The sequence below is a fragment of the Sinohyriopsis cumingii genome, chromosome 17, assembly GCF_028554795.1.
Source record: "Sinohyriopsis cumingii isolate HCF-2022 chromosome 17, ASM2855479v2, whole genome shotgun sequence".
NCBI classification, from domain to species: Eukaryota; Metazoa; Mollusca; class Bivalvia; order Unionida; family Unionidae; genus Sinohyriopsis; species Sinohyriopsis cumingii.
In genome coordinates, this window is record NC_142977.1 from 88,254,037 (window position 1) to 88,271,489 (window position 17,453).

At 35.6% G+C, this 17,453-nt stretch overlaps 1 protein-coding gene across 2 annotated transcripts in view; it reads right to left on the minus strand.

The window, feature by feature from the left end:
* Positions 1–17,453, minus strand: part of LOC149779386 (cyclic AMP-responsive element-binding protein 1-like) — a 67,099-nt gene continuing 49,646 nt past the window's right edge. For both annotated transcript variants that reach the window (XM_089940032.1, XM_089940033.1), the window contains exons 6-7: positions 16,556–16,712; positions 1–15,715 (exon numbers count right to left, since the gene is read on the minus strand). In XM_089940032.1, the coding sequence (XP_089796158.1) occupies positions 15,571–15,715; positions 16,556–16,712 (302 nt within the window). In that variant the 3' untranslated portion in view covers positions 1–15,570. The remainder of the gene's footprint in view (positions 15,716–16,555; positions 16,713–17,453) is intronic.

Consider the following 17,453-nt stretch of genomic DNA (forward strand, 5'->3'; position numbering starts at 1 on the left):
TTTATGCACATAAAAACATTTTATTTGCAGTATTTTATTTTGAACATATAGCAAAATGTACAATATGTACAAAATTTTGTTTAATTTTTGACATTTCATTTAATGACAAAACATACTATACACTGTAAATACATTTTCAATTACTTGAAATCACTAAACCATACAAAAGACAAACCTGTATTTACCAAAAAGTGGGTCACAGAGATCTAAACTTGCAACTGGAATCAAAATGCTAATTGAAAACTTATTAATGAGTACTACATCACACCTTTGGCATCAACATCACTCAAAAGATGAAATTTTGAATACGTCTTCAGATAACTGACATGACCTGTGACAAATATTCTGCAGAAATTTGAAGAAAACAAAGGTGGTGCTCACCAGATAATATGTACTTTTGAGAGAGTGACGTATGTAAGGTGAAGTAGTTCGCATTTAAAACATGCACAGTGGAGAGAATGTTTGCATACCTCTATGCTGCATTAATGTAATGTGGATGATATTTCTTTTGGATATTGTACTTTTGGAAATTTTACATGATTTAAGCACACTGCTAACTAAAATGACTGCTCCCTTGTGTTAAAAAATCAGTCTGAATTAGTCTAAAGTACACTATACATAGCAGCTATTAAAATAGGGAAAATGAATTTTGCTAGACTAGACAATACCAGCTTCTGAAAGTGCAATGAATGAATTACCAAATATATAAAATGTAAAAAAAGTTATCGGCTCTTTTTTATACAATTTACCTCTGAAATTCAGGAAGTGAAAATGACCAAGTAGAGTAACACTTTTTTGAAAGGTGCACATTTGAAGTAAGGCCAAGCTGTATACTCTATAACCCATAGTACACCCATTAATCATACACCAAAATAAATGGAATTAAAGGTTCTTTGCATTATACCTAAGATATACAAGGTCTTTTTTAAATAGCCAGTATAACCAGTGAGGAAAGCCAGGGAAATTCTTTTTCTTTAAAATCCTAACCCTATGCAAAATGCAAAACTGTATAGCGCCACCAAATATGATCACAAAACTACAAAGACTGCAAAATGTGTTTGTTAAACTTGAAATTCTGATTTGCCATCACAAGATGAGATATCAAAAACCTTTAAGCAACTATGATAACAATTATGCAAATGTTATGTCTTGTCTTCTCTGCTAAGGCATATTCCCAATACACAGCCAAGTCATTGGAACATGAAAAGTAGGTTACTTTTCTGTGATAAACAGTATCCTCCATGATCAACTTTCATAACTATACATGCACTAAACCAATTTTTTGACGAAGATGTTTCTTTGGTAATACATACTTATCATATTACATAAGGAAGTACATCCACCGTATCACAAATCCCAAGCTACACAATTAAACTATGACGTAAAGCACATGCCAAAACAGGGAAGTCAGATGAGAGTAGTCTCTTTTGGATACAGAGATGGGCACCAAATATCCTCATTCGTCAGTTACTACCTTAGCAAAAAAGCATACTATTCCCGAGATGTAACTCAAGGGAGGGCATGGGAGGGTGTGCTTGTATTTTTACCAGGTAAGCATTGTTAAAAAAAATTGGTTTCTTCTTCAAATACATAACCCAATCTTAAGACATTATAGGGCAGTTCCTTTTAACACACATGGTCCACAGGGAAGGCAGTTTAAAAAAAAATATGTTTCAGGATACTCTGATTACTGACACAGTTCATTTGAAAATTATATTTAATTTTACGTTACATCTATGGGTTACTGCTCCATATTGAAAGTGCCTTCCCTGGTACCAAGTATATTTAACTGGAAGAGCCTTGGGAGAATAGGCAAAAAGAGAAAGGAATTACATCCCCTTACCATGAAGTTAGCTCTGTCTCTAGTCTTCTAATGTACAGCTTTGATTCTGGTGAGATATGGACTGCAGTTATCAAATGGTTTATGCATGGACATGGTATGGAGAGAAATTTTCACTCCAGTGACCACCCTAATCCCATGAGCCGATTTTCACAAGGACTAAACCTGGTTTGGGGTCCCTTCCTTATTTGAGTGGTTTCTTTTCTGATCAGCTCATACGCTTTAGATAACACTGCAGAGCCTTATGGGCTCCTGTAAATACGCTTGTGATGGAGGGTGGAAAAACTATACAGGTTTTAAAAAAATGACCAACTCACCACGAGCAGAAGCCAGATCTCAGCAATGAAAGCAAGGGTGTAATCAAACCAGTATGGTGGATGTGCTGATAGTTCAAAACATGTATCTCACTGTTCCTGCCTGCTGAAGTCAAAACAGGAAGCATGTTTTGTGTGAGAGGTTAGTCAACGAAATTGTAGGCAGTGGTTTGAATGGCTACTTATTCAACCACATCAAGACCCACAGAAGATTCCATTTCAAAGGGCCAAAACCTTCAGTTGAGACAAGTCAAAATTTGAAAGAATGTAGGAGTGGTCTTGTTCTGAATTTACCTTCACTTTCACTATGTTGATAAACATGTTGGAAAGTGTGGATCAGAATCCCTTGATCATGATTATCCTTGTATGGTGCAATAAATTATGCCCATCACTTGTTCTGAGAACCATTTTCTTCTGAGGGCTCATTGATCCATAATAGTTCCCACCTGAGGTGGACAGTCAGGATTAGATGGCAATCTGATAAAATCACCTTTTGCAAGTAGATCTGTTGCTACATGAGGAAAGAAATTTCTGGTCTGAAATTTTATTCTCTGAGCACATGGAAGACACTATGATTATTTCAAAGCATGTTCCTGAGTGAGACAGACTTGGTTCAAAAGGGTTTGAACTCACAGAGACTGAAATTCAGATCAAAGTGAAGTGCATTCCCAGAATAATATATACCTGAATATGAAACCACAGAAATTTGCAGCAAAACTAGCAGATGGAAATGTAGAGGTACGCATCTTGCTGGTCTTGGCTGACTGCATCATCTCTTCCCTAAACAAAAGCATTATGAACCATCTTGGTATCTTCATTCTGAACCATGCTGCCCAAAATGAACTAGTAAACAGCTTAAAGCTGATAGATAATATCTATGACTGGATGAAGCTTGCCCAGTGAATACATTGTGAGCAGTCTTGATTATTGTTTTTATGAGATGAATTTATTTCTTGCTGCAGAACATCAACTAGAACGGTTCTCTCAAGTTGTCTGCAGCAAATGGAGCCCTTGCCAATGGAGAATGTAATCTGGAGGCCAGTGAGATGATCTGCAAGATCCTTGGGTCATCAGTGCAGTCTTTTGACTTGTAAAGTGTTGGTGACTTCCTGCTGTGATGTCTTAAAAAGGGCAGTGTGAGTATGAATCAAAAGTGACCTTTGCCTCCTTATGTTGCATCTGTGGCCTTCTGAATGCTTCTGCATTTGAAATGCCCTGAGGTAGACACTTCCTGGTTTTCTAATCCCTCCTTGAAAATGAGGTTTGGGTCTGTGCCAGGTTTGCCTCTTTAGCTGCATGTCTCCTGACCACTTGTACCTGGCCATCAAAGACCAAGCTGAAAAAAAGTGGCTGTGGTCCTTGACTGGCTTAATGGTGATATACCAGAAAGATGGGCATGGAAAGGCACATCTTAATGCCAGCTGTAAATTAGTGAACTGCTATGGCATTGGCAAGTGTGTGCTGAGCTTCTCTGTTAAGCACATCTCGCATATAAGTGTTTACCTCCCAAGTGTGACCACCTGGGTTACTGACAGATGGTTCCAGGTCACGTTCAGACTATAAAACAAGTCCCTGAAACCAAGTTGAACATGGATCCTATTCCTATGACATTCCAAACCAGTGGGTGAGTGCCAAGGACGAATTTCTGTATGGCAGAGACAGTCAAAATTAGATTCTCTAGCCAGCATGCATACACACCACATGACCTGATCTGCACACATACAATACAGGTAGACTGACTGCTGATCTTCAGACATATAGAACCATTTGTACCCCATGATCCTTACAAATGTGTTGATTTATGTATATAGATATGGTAAATATATAGTGTGCAGATGTGAACTCAGGCAAGTGTATTGGTGAATTTACTGTGAAATAGGATGTAATAATTTTAAGAAATGTCTATGCAAATTACATGCAACATGTAATAACAGACATGGTTTTTGGCACCAACAACTCTGCCCAAGGGAGGGCCATTCTCATACTTCCACTTAGTAAGGCAATAGATTTTATGGACTTCTGTTTCTAAAATGTTCCAAAATTCTTTTTAACTTTCCATGAATGGAATAATTTGTGAGGTAGTAATGGATTCCTAATGTATTATGTATGACTGGGTAATATAGCTAAAGAAGAATGCACAAACTTAACATTGATGCCTATGTCAAAAACAGCAATGATATTGGAAAGGAGATACACATGTCTTACCTATGCCTGAAAAGATTTATGTTGTATATTACAGAAATCAGTGCTCTAAATACAACGTAGCCCTAAGCTTGTGGTCTTTCTAAATTAAATTGGACTCCTCCTTGAGCTATCTGACTGTTCATTTTTGAGATCATAAATAAAATTCCATCAAATTTTCTTTAAAACAATATGCAAACCTGTTTAAAAATAAATATCCTTCAAGTAAAACAGGAAACAGTCATGTCAGTGTGTGTGGTCTTTTGACAAAAGGTTTATGACCAGAATAAATAATATGATGATAATGTTCAGCTAGACAAGGTCAGGGCCTGCATCAAAGAAGCGGTTGTAAACATGTGTGATCTTGACCCCAAGGTTATATGCTTCAGTTAGCACAGCAGAAGAATGAACTTGAAAAAAAGGTTTATAATGCTTTAATGAAAGTATGAAAAAAGTCAATCAAGGGATTTAGGAAATTTAAACAAAAGAAAAACTGGAACAAAAACCATAATCTTCTAGAACTGTGACCATGACTCTAAAGTCAAAGGAGCAAGAGTGCGTTTAACAGAATGAATTGTCTTTGCATTTCAGTGAGTCATCCTAAAAGTATAAAAAAAATCCATCAAGGTTTTATGAAATATCAGCAAAAAGAATTTTGTACCCAAAACCATAACATTAATTTTCTGTGACTATGACCTTGATGCCAGAAGTCAAAGGAGCAAGCATGTATCACAGATTGAATTGTGCTAGCTTTATCAAGATTCATTCCATTTATGAAGAACATTGATCAAGGGTTTTGGACAAGCATATGAAAAAATTATGTGACCATGACAACAATGCCACAGGTTTCAGCAAATTTTGTGTCGAATGAATTATTTTGTCTTCATAATGATTCATGCCAAATACAATAAGACTATATCATAAGGTTTTGGAAATATTTGCCAGTGAAAAACCAAAAGTAAAAAAAATTCTCTGACTGACCTACCACTCTGGTGGCCTAGTGGTTAGAGCATCCACCTCGGAAGTGGAAGGTCATGGGTTTGATCATTGGCAGAGTCATATCAAAGATTTACAAAAATGATACTAACATCTGCCTCGCTTGGTGCTCAGCATTTAGAGGTTAGTGTTAGGACTGGTTGGCCTGGTGTCAGGATAATGTGACTGGGTGGGACATCATGCTACATGTCTGCAGCATGATGCCCCAGTGCTAGACATCACTGTAAGCTGTCACACTGCAGACATTGTAGCAATATGACTGAAAAATTGTTAAAGTTACATTAAAAATCCAGATCACACACACACTCTGACTTTACTTGGCCCCAAGGTCAAAGGAACTAGCATGCTTGAAAGAATGAATTGTGTTAGCTTTATAATGATTCAGTAAGAAAAAACTCCATGGATGGTTTTTAGGAAATGGCTGATCACAAAGACTGTTCTAAATGAACTTTCTTGGCTTCATAATGATTCGTACCTTATATGATGAGAATCTATCAAGGGGTTTAGGAAATATTTGCAAATGAAAAACGTTAACCAAAATCTAACAACACAATGCCAGAAAAGTGACTGTTGTCTGACTTCCCACTAAAATGGGCCTGACAATAAAACTACCATTCCCACCATAGTGCCATCCTTTGCTCATCTTATGATATATGCCCTAGTCCTTCCAGATCATTCTTCTGTCTCAAGCTACGTTTATCCACTAACTGATAAACATGTAAATGTGCTTTTATCTACTGTAACTAGCAAACAAATAATATGTGTATCATGAACATTGCTGAAAAAATTGCCCTTCACTGTAAAAAAGTGTCTTCATCATAAATGGTACATCTCTTGCCTCCTCCTCTAAGAAAAATGTTTTCACTGGAACAGTGAACAAGTCAAACTATGGAAAAAGAATAGAGTTGTGAAACATTCTTAAAAATATGGCAAAGAATTGTTGGTCAGAAATTTCATTCTTTTTTTTCTGAGCAGGTCAATGAACAATGAGAAATGGAAAGGAGGAAACTCAAAAGAAGAAAATAAGAGTATCATGATCAGTGCGCTAGATGCCCACCTTCAGTTGAACAGTAATGTATGCTAGTACAAGCATGGTATGGCTAACTCTAGTCATTTAAATCCACATAATCTTTCACGGAAGTCTGTTGAAGGATGACAGTGAAGAAAACAAGTTATCATGAACAAGAGTCCCTTAAGGACTCACAGTACTAATTCAATTCCATAGTAAACCTATGCTAACACCATGATATTAAAAATTCAAGAACTTTAAATTTCTCAGTGTTCATGATCAAATCTATATTTATCAGTTTAGATGAAACCTGGATGTTAGCTTCTGTGTAGAGAAAATGATATGAGCCGTGGCATGTTCTGGACCTACATGTGTTTGAAACATGTGCTTTAAATTCCACACCATTAAGTCAGGTGCTAATTTCAGTAATTAGTGTTCCAAAGTCAAGACTCTTAAAGGACTGAAATTCCATCAATAAAACAATGTCTCTGTTTTTTTCCAGTCACAACTAGGTTAAGCTCTCAAAAGATTCTTTTTTATAAATTATAACTTAGTAATGTGTGTCCTTAAAGGGAATGATACTGTACTGGGAGAAAAGAAAGCTGGAAACTCAAGAGAAGACCATTCCTACCTTTTAACTGTTATGTGCTGAAACCATCTCTGACATTCTACACCAATAACATTTTCAAATTAGGTGCTGTGGTGGACAGAATCCATGTCAGATTGGTATAGTTTTTATTTAGAACAAAGTAGACATTAGAGGTCTTTTGGAGAAACCCACGTCATAATGATCATCCATTCATGGGGGAGATGTGACGAGATATTTAGATATTTATCATGGCAGCCCTATTGCATGTATGCCTGTCACCATTTTCATTTAGGACTTCGTGAAAATCTTATGTCATACTGACCATCCAGTTAGAGGGAATAGTGACAAGATTTTTAAGAGAGTAATCATGGCAACCCTAGTGGATGTACCACTAGCACCATTTTCATTTAGGACCATCTTCGTATCATAAGGAGTATATTGTCATAAACACCATGTTGATATAGCCATCCATTTGGAAAGAAGAGATAATATTTTCAAGATGGCTGCCATGGTGGTGGTTATATTGGATGTCAGATTGACACCATTTTTATTTACGACCAGCAAGACATCATAAGAAGTCCACAGTGAAAATACTACAATAAGTATTTTAGCGACAATGCCACAATAAGTATTTTAGTGACAATGCCACAATAAGTATTTTAGTGAAAATGCCACAAAAAGTATTTTCGTGAAGACGCCACAATAAGTATTTTAGTGACAGTGCCACAGTAAGTATTTTAGTGAAAATGCCAAAATAAGTATTTTAGTGACAATGCCACAATAAATATTTTTGTGAAAATGCCACAATAAGTATTTTAGTGACAAAATATAAGAAGTCTTTAAGTGAAAAATATCATAAGTAGTCTTTTAGTGAAAACTCCATATTCAAGAGGAATAGCAACATTTTCACCGCTCCGGTGGCCTAGTGGTTAGAGCGTCCTCCTTGGATGCGACAGGCTGTGGGTTTCATCCCCGGCAGAGTCATACCAAAGACTTACAAAAATGGTACTCACAGCTGCCTTCCTTGGCACTCAGCATTAAAAGGTTAGTGTTAGGACTGGTTGGCCTTGTGTCAGGATAATGTGACTGGGTGGGATATCATGCTACATGTCTGCGACATGATGCCCCAGTGCTAGACATCACTATAAACTTCCACACTGCAGACATCATAGCGATATGACTGAAAAATTGTTAAAGCTATATTAAAATCCAAATCAAAAACACACTCACACACACAACATTTTCAAGATGGCTACTGTGGCAGCAATACTGGAGGTCCGATCTGCAACATTTTCATGAAGGACCGACTATAAAAAGTCTGTTAGTGAAGCCCATGTTGATATGTCCATCCATTCAGGAGTAGCGAGAACAAGATTTTAAAAATGACTGCCATTGTGGTTATATTGTCTGTCAGATCAGCACCATTTTTATTAAGGACGAAAACTAGACATGTAATGAAGCCTTTTAGTGAAAGCCTCATGATCATATGACCATCTAATCAGAAGTAGCAATAACAAAATTTTCAAGATGGCTGCCATGGTGGCCATATTGACTGTTGGAGCTGCACTATTTTCATTTAGGATCAACCAGACCATGCGATCAATGTGCATCTAAAATTTCATGGCAATCCTTTAGTAGCTTCAGAGGAGAAATAATAACTAACTTGTGCTAATGGACAGATGGACAATGGACAACAGGCCATCCCATTAACCCTTCTAGTCAATGAGAGTAGAGCTAGACAGATGGACAATGGACAACAGGACATCCCATAAGCTGTTCTAGCCAATGACAGTAGAGCTAGACAAATGGACAATGGACAACAGGCCATCACATAAGTCCTTCTAGTCAATGACAGTAGAGCTAATAACCATTGTTTATTCTTTGCACAACTTTGTCCTGATCTTTGAACTTTTTCATCATACATCTGTACCTTGCCATAACGCAAAGCCTTCAAAATGTTTTGTAAAGGCATGAAGATTGCAATTTAAGTTTTCTTCTTCACATAAACCTTTTCCTTGTTTCTGTTATTACTACACCTTGACCTTCTACCCTAAAATGTAGTTTTCTCCATTACTTTTTGTGAATGTTATCCACATATATTTTGATCTGGTACATGTTACATGAAGAAACGACCTTTCTTCTTTGAGTCAATGTGACCTTGACCTTCACCATTTTGACCTCAGTATCAAATGTTTGTTCTGTATACTAAACACAAGCAAACTACACATAGAAAGAAACTGCAAAACAAAGCACCGACAGATGGCTGGTCTGTATCATGACAAGACAAGCTCTGCCATTGCAAAGCAGAAAAAGAAACAGTGGACCAAATAAACATGTTTGCATTAGGTAAAAATTCTATTTGCCTCACAAAGATGAGATAATGAAAAGTGTCATAAAACATAATATTATCCCTAAACAAACATTACAACCCTATACAGTACAAATATACATGTGGAAACTTCTTAGATGAACAAACAATGCAACCAGAACAACTTTTATTAAACATTCATTCTTTGCAATTATTTCAAATAATGTCTGATACAATCATTACACAGTTCCAAATCAGCTAATGTATATACTCATTACAAAGTTGGGTCGAACTGCAAGTAATATAGACTCAGATCTGCCACTGTCTAATGCACCTGCAGATCAGGGTCTATGCTGTTTTGTCTGCTGCTTAGTCCTAACAAACTGCAAAGATCTACTAGTGCATGAAACATGGGTCTGTGCAGTTTACACTGGGATCTGATTTACAGTAATTGATTAAGGTATTCAAGGTAATACCAATATATGCTTTAATAAGTGCACATTTTGGTCAAAACTCTTAAGAACTATCTGCACACATCTCAATCCTAGCATGCCATGCTGGAGAGGTGCATCTGATAAAACTTTATTTAGAATACTGTAATTTTCCTTCGATTTACTACCATGCCTTCCTGCTGCTTACTTACACTTCGACTTTCAGGATTCAATCAATCTCAAATACTGATCTTACATCTATTTTATTAAATTCTACCATGTAGAAAAGAGATACACTTTTAAGGTGAACAGTTCACAACAGGAGTGAACTACCATATATACTTGCTTATATGACAAGTACAATTGCAAAATGTACAGATCCAGATCTGTCATCATATGTGCTGGCAGATCTGGGTCTGTGCAGTTTGTTAGGAGCAATCAGTACAAGCAACACAGACCCTGATCTGCAGATGCATTATGTTATGGCAGATCAGGATCATTGCTGTTTGCAGTTTGATTAGACATAGAAGTGAGTATTGATAGCAACTCTTCTAGTGACCGTGTGTGCGTGTGTGCACATGCATGCACCCAATCATATACACACACACACACACACAGGAACATAGATTTTGTTGTATCTTGGGAAAAAGAAAACCAACCAGGTGAGGTAGGTGTTCATTATGAAAAATCAAATGGAAATGCAAACTGTATCAATAAAAGTTTACTGAAAATGAAGATTTATCATGAAATAAACGAGTCCCTCAAAGTGACTGAAGCTATACTGGCCAATAAGAATTTCCGAGAATTAGAGAAAAGACCATTTCCTGATTTTCACTTCTGAGTGTTAAAACTACATGACATTTTTCAGCAACAAGATTTTTAAATTAGCTGCTGTGGTAGCCACATTGGATGTAACACTGGCACCAATGTCATTTAGGACCAAATGTATATCATATGAAATGAAACTGAATGTGAACATAACCATCTATTCAGAAGAAAGGATACATGATTTTCAAGATGGCTCCTATGGTGGCCATCAACAAATGTCATACCAGCACCATTTGTTTTTAGTAAAAGCTAAACATGAAAGAAAGTCTTATGGTTGAAAACCCCATGTTGATATGACCAATGAGTTGCAATAAAAGATTGTCAAATGTCATGTAGATCAGATCAGCACCATTTTAATTCAGAACCAAGAAAATATAGTGGCTCTTCTACAAGAAATGCCCATATCAATATGTCTTTCTGTTGAGATGTAGTGAAAACATGATTTTCAAGATAGCTTCTGTGATGACCATACTGGATTCAGATCAGTACCATTTTTATTTTCGACCTTCCATACATCCCAATGAATACTTAGTGAAAATCCTATGCTGATATGATCATCCATTCAGGAGAAGTAGTTGGAAAGAATTTCAAGATCCTGCTGTGTTGGTCATTTTGGACCAGCTAGTAAGGAACTGCTAAGTCTAATCCCCATGTTGATATGAACAGGGCCTTTCATTAAAGTTGGAGGGTGAGCTGCCAAAGTAGATAGGGGTTTGGGGAATATCCCTCAATGAGGAGACAGGGTTTTTGTAAAGTGCCAGGTGTAAACTAAAAGTACTCAGGCAAATTACCCATCTCCTGGCTTAAAATGAAAGTCCTGTATGACCAACCATTTAGGAGGAGTACCAATAACAAGATTTTAAAAATTGTACAACCTGAGCAGCACATTTTTCATTGAGGACTAACTAGATCACGGAATGCATATTTGTGTTCATTTTCATGGCAATCTTAAAAATAATATAGGAGGCATAGTGGTAACAATCTTTTGCTAACAGATAGCCAGATGCTGGATGACAGACAATAGACCATCCCATAAACTCTTCTGGTCTATGACCAGTAGACATTAAAATAAGGCTAACACCTTCAGATCTAGTACCCCATGCCTCCTCCACTGGCCAATCCAAATGTCAAGATGAAGCAACAATACTGTAGCAAACCATCTTATGAAACAAACTGGCACTGATCAAGATTAACAATCTGTTTGTGGAAGGATAATTCAACATGTTGATTTAAAATAGATGTTTGAAAAAATTTGTACTTCCATGAGTGAAAGAATTGTTTGTTCAAGTTATTTAAACACCAAATAATGTTTCTCATCTATTTTGAATATTCTCCTTCACTGGTACTGGCTATGCCATTTTTATCACACTCACTGCTGTCACTGGAATTACCATTGTCACTGTGAGTGTAAATACCTTCATATTCACGCTTTTTAAAAATTTATCTCAGATTTTTTTTCCTTTTTCGAACGGGTCTGATGTGACTCAACTGGCTTACATAGCTTAACAGGTGACCACTTTTTGTTGTATTATACGAACACAACTTATGTAAACTATCCTTGAATATCATATCATGTTGATTTCAACTAATTTACTATGATCATGATCAAAATTCTTTAAATAGATAAAATATAAGTTAATATTCATTGTTTCTATCATCCAGATCAGATCTAAGATCAACTTATTAATATGCATCGGCTTATCTAATAAACAAATTCAACCAAGATCAAAGTCCATATTTCAAATCTGATCAAAATCTGATTAAAAATATGACATCCAGAGTGGTAACAAGTTCAACCAACCTTGATGAAATGAGTATATATTCCAAATTTTATCAAACCTGGATCAGAAATAAGGCACTCACAGTGGTAATAAGCTCATCCAATCAAATGCAAGATCACTTTATTAATCTATTTTTCCTGAGATCATAATAATATAAGCATATATTCCATGTTTGATCAAAATTGGAGCAGAAATATATCCTCCAGAGTGGTTAACAAGCTCAGCCAATCAGATTCAAGCAAAATCATCTAATCAATATCACACTTATCTAAAATTTCAGCAAATGTCAATATTTGAGAAAGCTTGAAATTACTTCCGAAGGGTCAGTCATTTTGCCAGGTACTTCTTCCACCAGTTATTCTGGCCACCATGTATAACCTATCTTGTGCTGAAAAATGGCATTAAACCCCATAACAACAACAACATTTGAGATTTTGTTCCAAGTTTGATCAAAATTGATTTGGAAATATGGACTTCCAAGTTGTAACAATTGTTGACAGATAGACAATGCATGACAGAGGCATAATGAACATAGGGCCATAATATAAGCTCAATTCGTCTGAAGGCCAGGTGAACCAAAAAATCCAAATGTGTAAGCAGTTTGAGCTATTTCTCCATTCTCTTTGATACAAGGTATGCATAAGTAAGACAGTCTATCAGCATTCTTCAATCATATTGTTGATCTGTGCACAGATGTTTCCTGACAGAATATTTTTTGAACACCGAATGAATTAAGATTTTAAATATCATTTTTACTTTTTGGAGAATTACAAAGAATTATAATGAAAAAAAACTGGCATCTGACTGCATCCAACTCCCTTTTTATTTAAAAATTGCATGGATGCAAGGCAGGATCTTTTCCTATCTAGATTATTTCATGTCCAAGATGAAGAAGGTTGCATTAATGCAACATGTTAACTTTAGTCAAACTGGCCAAGCCAGGCTTAAGTCAAGCTTAAGGCTCTCTGCAAAGAAAGCTACTCGGGTGCATGAAAAATACTATATAGAAGCATAATTGTTCAGGTTTTTGATCTAAAGTATGTTCTCATATTATTCAGTAACTGATGTGTTTTGCTGACAAAACATAGTGGTAATTCCAGCTTGTTCTGGGAACCTGAGACACATGAGTCATCCATCAGCTTTAAGACGGCATAAAATGCTTAAGATGTATTAAACTATTACAATTATATTAGTAGAGGAAAGATCTATGTGCCGTGTCACACACAAATAATAAAAAGAAGAAATGTTTCAAATATGAGCTCTTCTGATGTTATAATACTGTCACAAAAGTTGGGGTTATATTTATATATATAACTTAAAGATTCTTTTAATATAGCATTATATTTTATTTTTCATTTTCTTTATTTCAAATTCTGTCTTTAATCACCAACATCATATTTCTTTAATTGGCTGCACAATGCACATGTTTGCATATAGGTGAACATTATCTCCATTTATACATACAACTACAACAGAATTGTCCTCCTTTCGCCTATGCATGTACAATATCTTGCAACAATGTACATCAGATCCAAACTAAAAATGATTAAAACTCTGGATAAACAATCAATTAAGAGATGAGCTATTTCTAAAAGGTTATATCATATCTGGTTCGTCTTGACTGATGTGTAAAGTTGAAAATCATCAATGGAAGGCTGCATTTATTTTTTTGTCTTTTAGGTTCTAAAGTGGAGGATTGCATTTTATCCAAAATAGAAGAAAAACAACCACTTCAAAATCTTAAACAGACTAAAATTGCCACTTGAACTGACGATTTTCTCATGCTCTGGTAGGATATGTAATGAATTGTTCCTACCAAGTTTAAGCAAAAGTGGTTCAGCTGTTCTATGAAAGTGGAAATAAGTTTCCCATGTGGTCAGTATGAAAACCATGCCACTGCAAGGAAAACCACTCTACAACAAAATTATATAGAACATAACCCAATAAACATTTCTACCATGTCTGATCAAAAATAATCCAGTTGTTCAAGAGAAGCTAAAGGTTTCCCATATTGATGCTACAGAAGCCACACCTTTACCAGTAGAGCCAATTCTAACAGAACATATTCTATGAAACATTCCTCTACAGTCTGGTAAAAGTTTGCCTAGCTGTTAAAGAGTGAAGCTCCATGTGGTTGATAATAAATCAACACTATCGCTGGAGGAGCCACCTTCACACAATTTTGATAGACCATATCATAAGAAACGTTCCTATAAAAGTTTTTTTTAAAATGGCTCCGATGTTCTGGAGAAGAAACTGAACAAGATTCTTCAAGAAACTTCTAAGGAAGCCACATTACTGCTAGGGCAGCCACCCTGGAGACAATTATGAGAGAATATATCCTAAGAAACTTCTGACTTATTTTGAATAAAACTGGCTCAAGGTTTCTGACAAAGTTTAAAATAGGATTTAAATAAGGTCCATTACTAGTGAAGGAACCCTAACAATTTGTACAAAACTTGTCACAAGAAATATTCCTAACTACTTTAATTACACAGGCTTATCTGTTAAAGAGAAGTCAAAATTAGGTTTTCCACTAATCAGCTACCCAGACACAATTTTGTTAAAACAGGTCCTAAAAAACATTCCAGACAAATCTAATCAGAAGCTGACAAAATGTCTTTAATATTGTTTTAACAGAGAATGTCCTATAAAACACTCCTGCTTTTAATATGATGAAAACCAGCTTTGTCATTCTGGAGAAGAGATTAAAAGGATATTTCTGTGGTTACTATGGAAGCCAGATTTGTTGCCAGGTGAGCTACCCTGAATATAATAATGCAAGAGCATGCCCTCTGTAACTTTCCTGCAAAGTTCTGATCCAAATTTGTCCAGTAGTTTATGAGATGGAAGAAAAACCCAGCAACTGTGGACGGACAAAGGGACAGATGACAGAGATAGAGCCATGCCATCCATATACACACACACATATATATATATATGTTCAGATTTTTCCAGCACACACATACACTGTTTTCTCACAATATTCCTTCTAAGAACAGATGTTTTTAATCCAATGTGAACCCTAACTAGATGCTCCTAATATATGCCTCCACATACATATTTTTTCATGTTAAATGGTTGGTAAAATTTGAGCATCCATATTCTTTACTTTTTGTTTATGTATCTCTGAGGTCTTAAATGACTGCCAAAATTTTAATTCTTAACAATCAACAACTCAGTTTTACACAAAAATGTAACTTTTTTCATTTTCTGTAAATTTTCCTGTTTTCCACAGCAGAAGGAAGAATACACAATAAACTGACAATCCAACAAGAGAATCTTAAAGGCTTCTATCCTTCCTTTTGACAGTATAGCTCTTTTAAAGCTTTCAGTTCTTCAATGAGTGTTTTATTCTGATTTTCCAACACAGCCACTCTGTTTTCCAAACACTTGACATACTCCTTCTTCTTATGCCTACACTCCCTTGCTGCTTCTCTATAAAAAGAAAAGAAATTTTTAACTTCATTATTGATGTGATTAATAATAATGATGAATTATATAATGAAACATGCCTTAACAGACAACTCAATGTGACAGATACTAATCATGAAGGTCAACATTTATGAAACCCTGTCACAAATTTTAATTACGTCTAATCTAAATATAGCTAACCCCCAACTTATTTCACAGTTATGCATAACTTTAAATCATGGAACAAAAATTTTATTCTTGTACTGCCTTTAATTTTCATTAAAAATATGAAATTCAATCGACTTTAATCCATTTTAGCAGTTTACAAACCCTAAATTTTCTGTTTAAGACAAATAATTTAATTATTATTTAGTCTTCACCCAAAATACAAAAAATAATTCATATCAAATCAAATTAACGCAAAATTTGTGCAAGTCGGCAGATACATGAATAATTATCACAAGTCCACTACAAACATTCTGGGGCTCCTTAAGAATCATTTATATACAGATGTCAGAATAAATACTGTAATCCATTTCATCTGAGATTCACAAGTACTTTCAACACATTATTGGGTATACAACATCAATGAAATGGGAGCCAAGTGCTTCTCCCAAGGACACAAAGAGGCAGCCAACATGGGTTGGGTTGAGTGGGTATTGAATTGACTACCTCTGACTTATGAATCGGACCTCCAACCAAATGAAATACTACAGTTCTTGTGTGTTCAAAAGAGGTGAGAGAATGCAGAATCAGATGTTCTGAGTTTTCACTGCTGCTAAGTGTCCATAAAATGTTATCAGCAGATACATTCTGCAAAAAGATGCTCAGTATTATTATTCCCAGTATAATTAATAACCTGACCTGTTTTTGAGGAGCCTCAGCTCTCTTTTTCTGGCAGCTTCTTCACCCAGCTGTGGTGGGCTTCCAATAGAACCACCTGTTGTGGTCATTACAACACCCTGGGGGAGGGTACCTGATGTGGCTATTTGGTAGGCCTGCATTGTTCCTGTGTTTCCCACTAGAAGGCAAAGAAATATATAAACATAGTGGCACTTTCTATCTCTTAAGTGAAATTATATTTTCACTTTCTTATACCTACCACATAAAAACAACTTTTCAAAACTCAATAGAAGCCCAGTGGGCTAATTGGAAAATAAACTGGCCCCAATTTTGTTTAACATCTCAAAATGTCTTCCTCAAGCTGAGACTTATATCTTGGTTGTTTACAAACAATATTTTGTACAGAATATTCAGCCAGAAAAATGCATTAAATACAGTGATAAAATCTTCAAAATTTTTCCTCAAGGGAGTCTTCTATTATCTCTTAGAACTTTTGGGGATTTTCTCAAATTTGACAAAATTGCTCAAACCTTTAAATCAAAAACAAAATGGTTCCAGGTCATAAATTTTAAAATTAAATGGATTTTGTGTTCAGTCCAATATCTCTACATCTAATAAATATAATGATATTTTCTAAAGTACCAATAACAAGATATAAAATCTCATTTGAGAAGACATTTTGAAAAATTTCCTCAAAGAAGGTACACAATGCATTTAAATATGAAACCGATAGATTCAAGGTTACACCTTTACCTCCATATTTATGTATCATTAAATAATTATTATCCTTTGTGAAGTGTGACATTAATATATTATAGTGCATACCAGCATTCTTGAACTCCTGAGCAAGGATTGTCAAGTCACACATCTGCCAAAAAGCAAACAACTTTCAATATCCTAACTACTCTCAATGTTAATG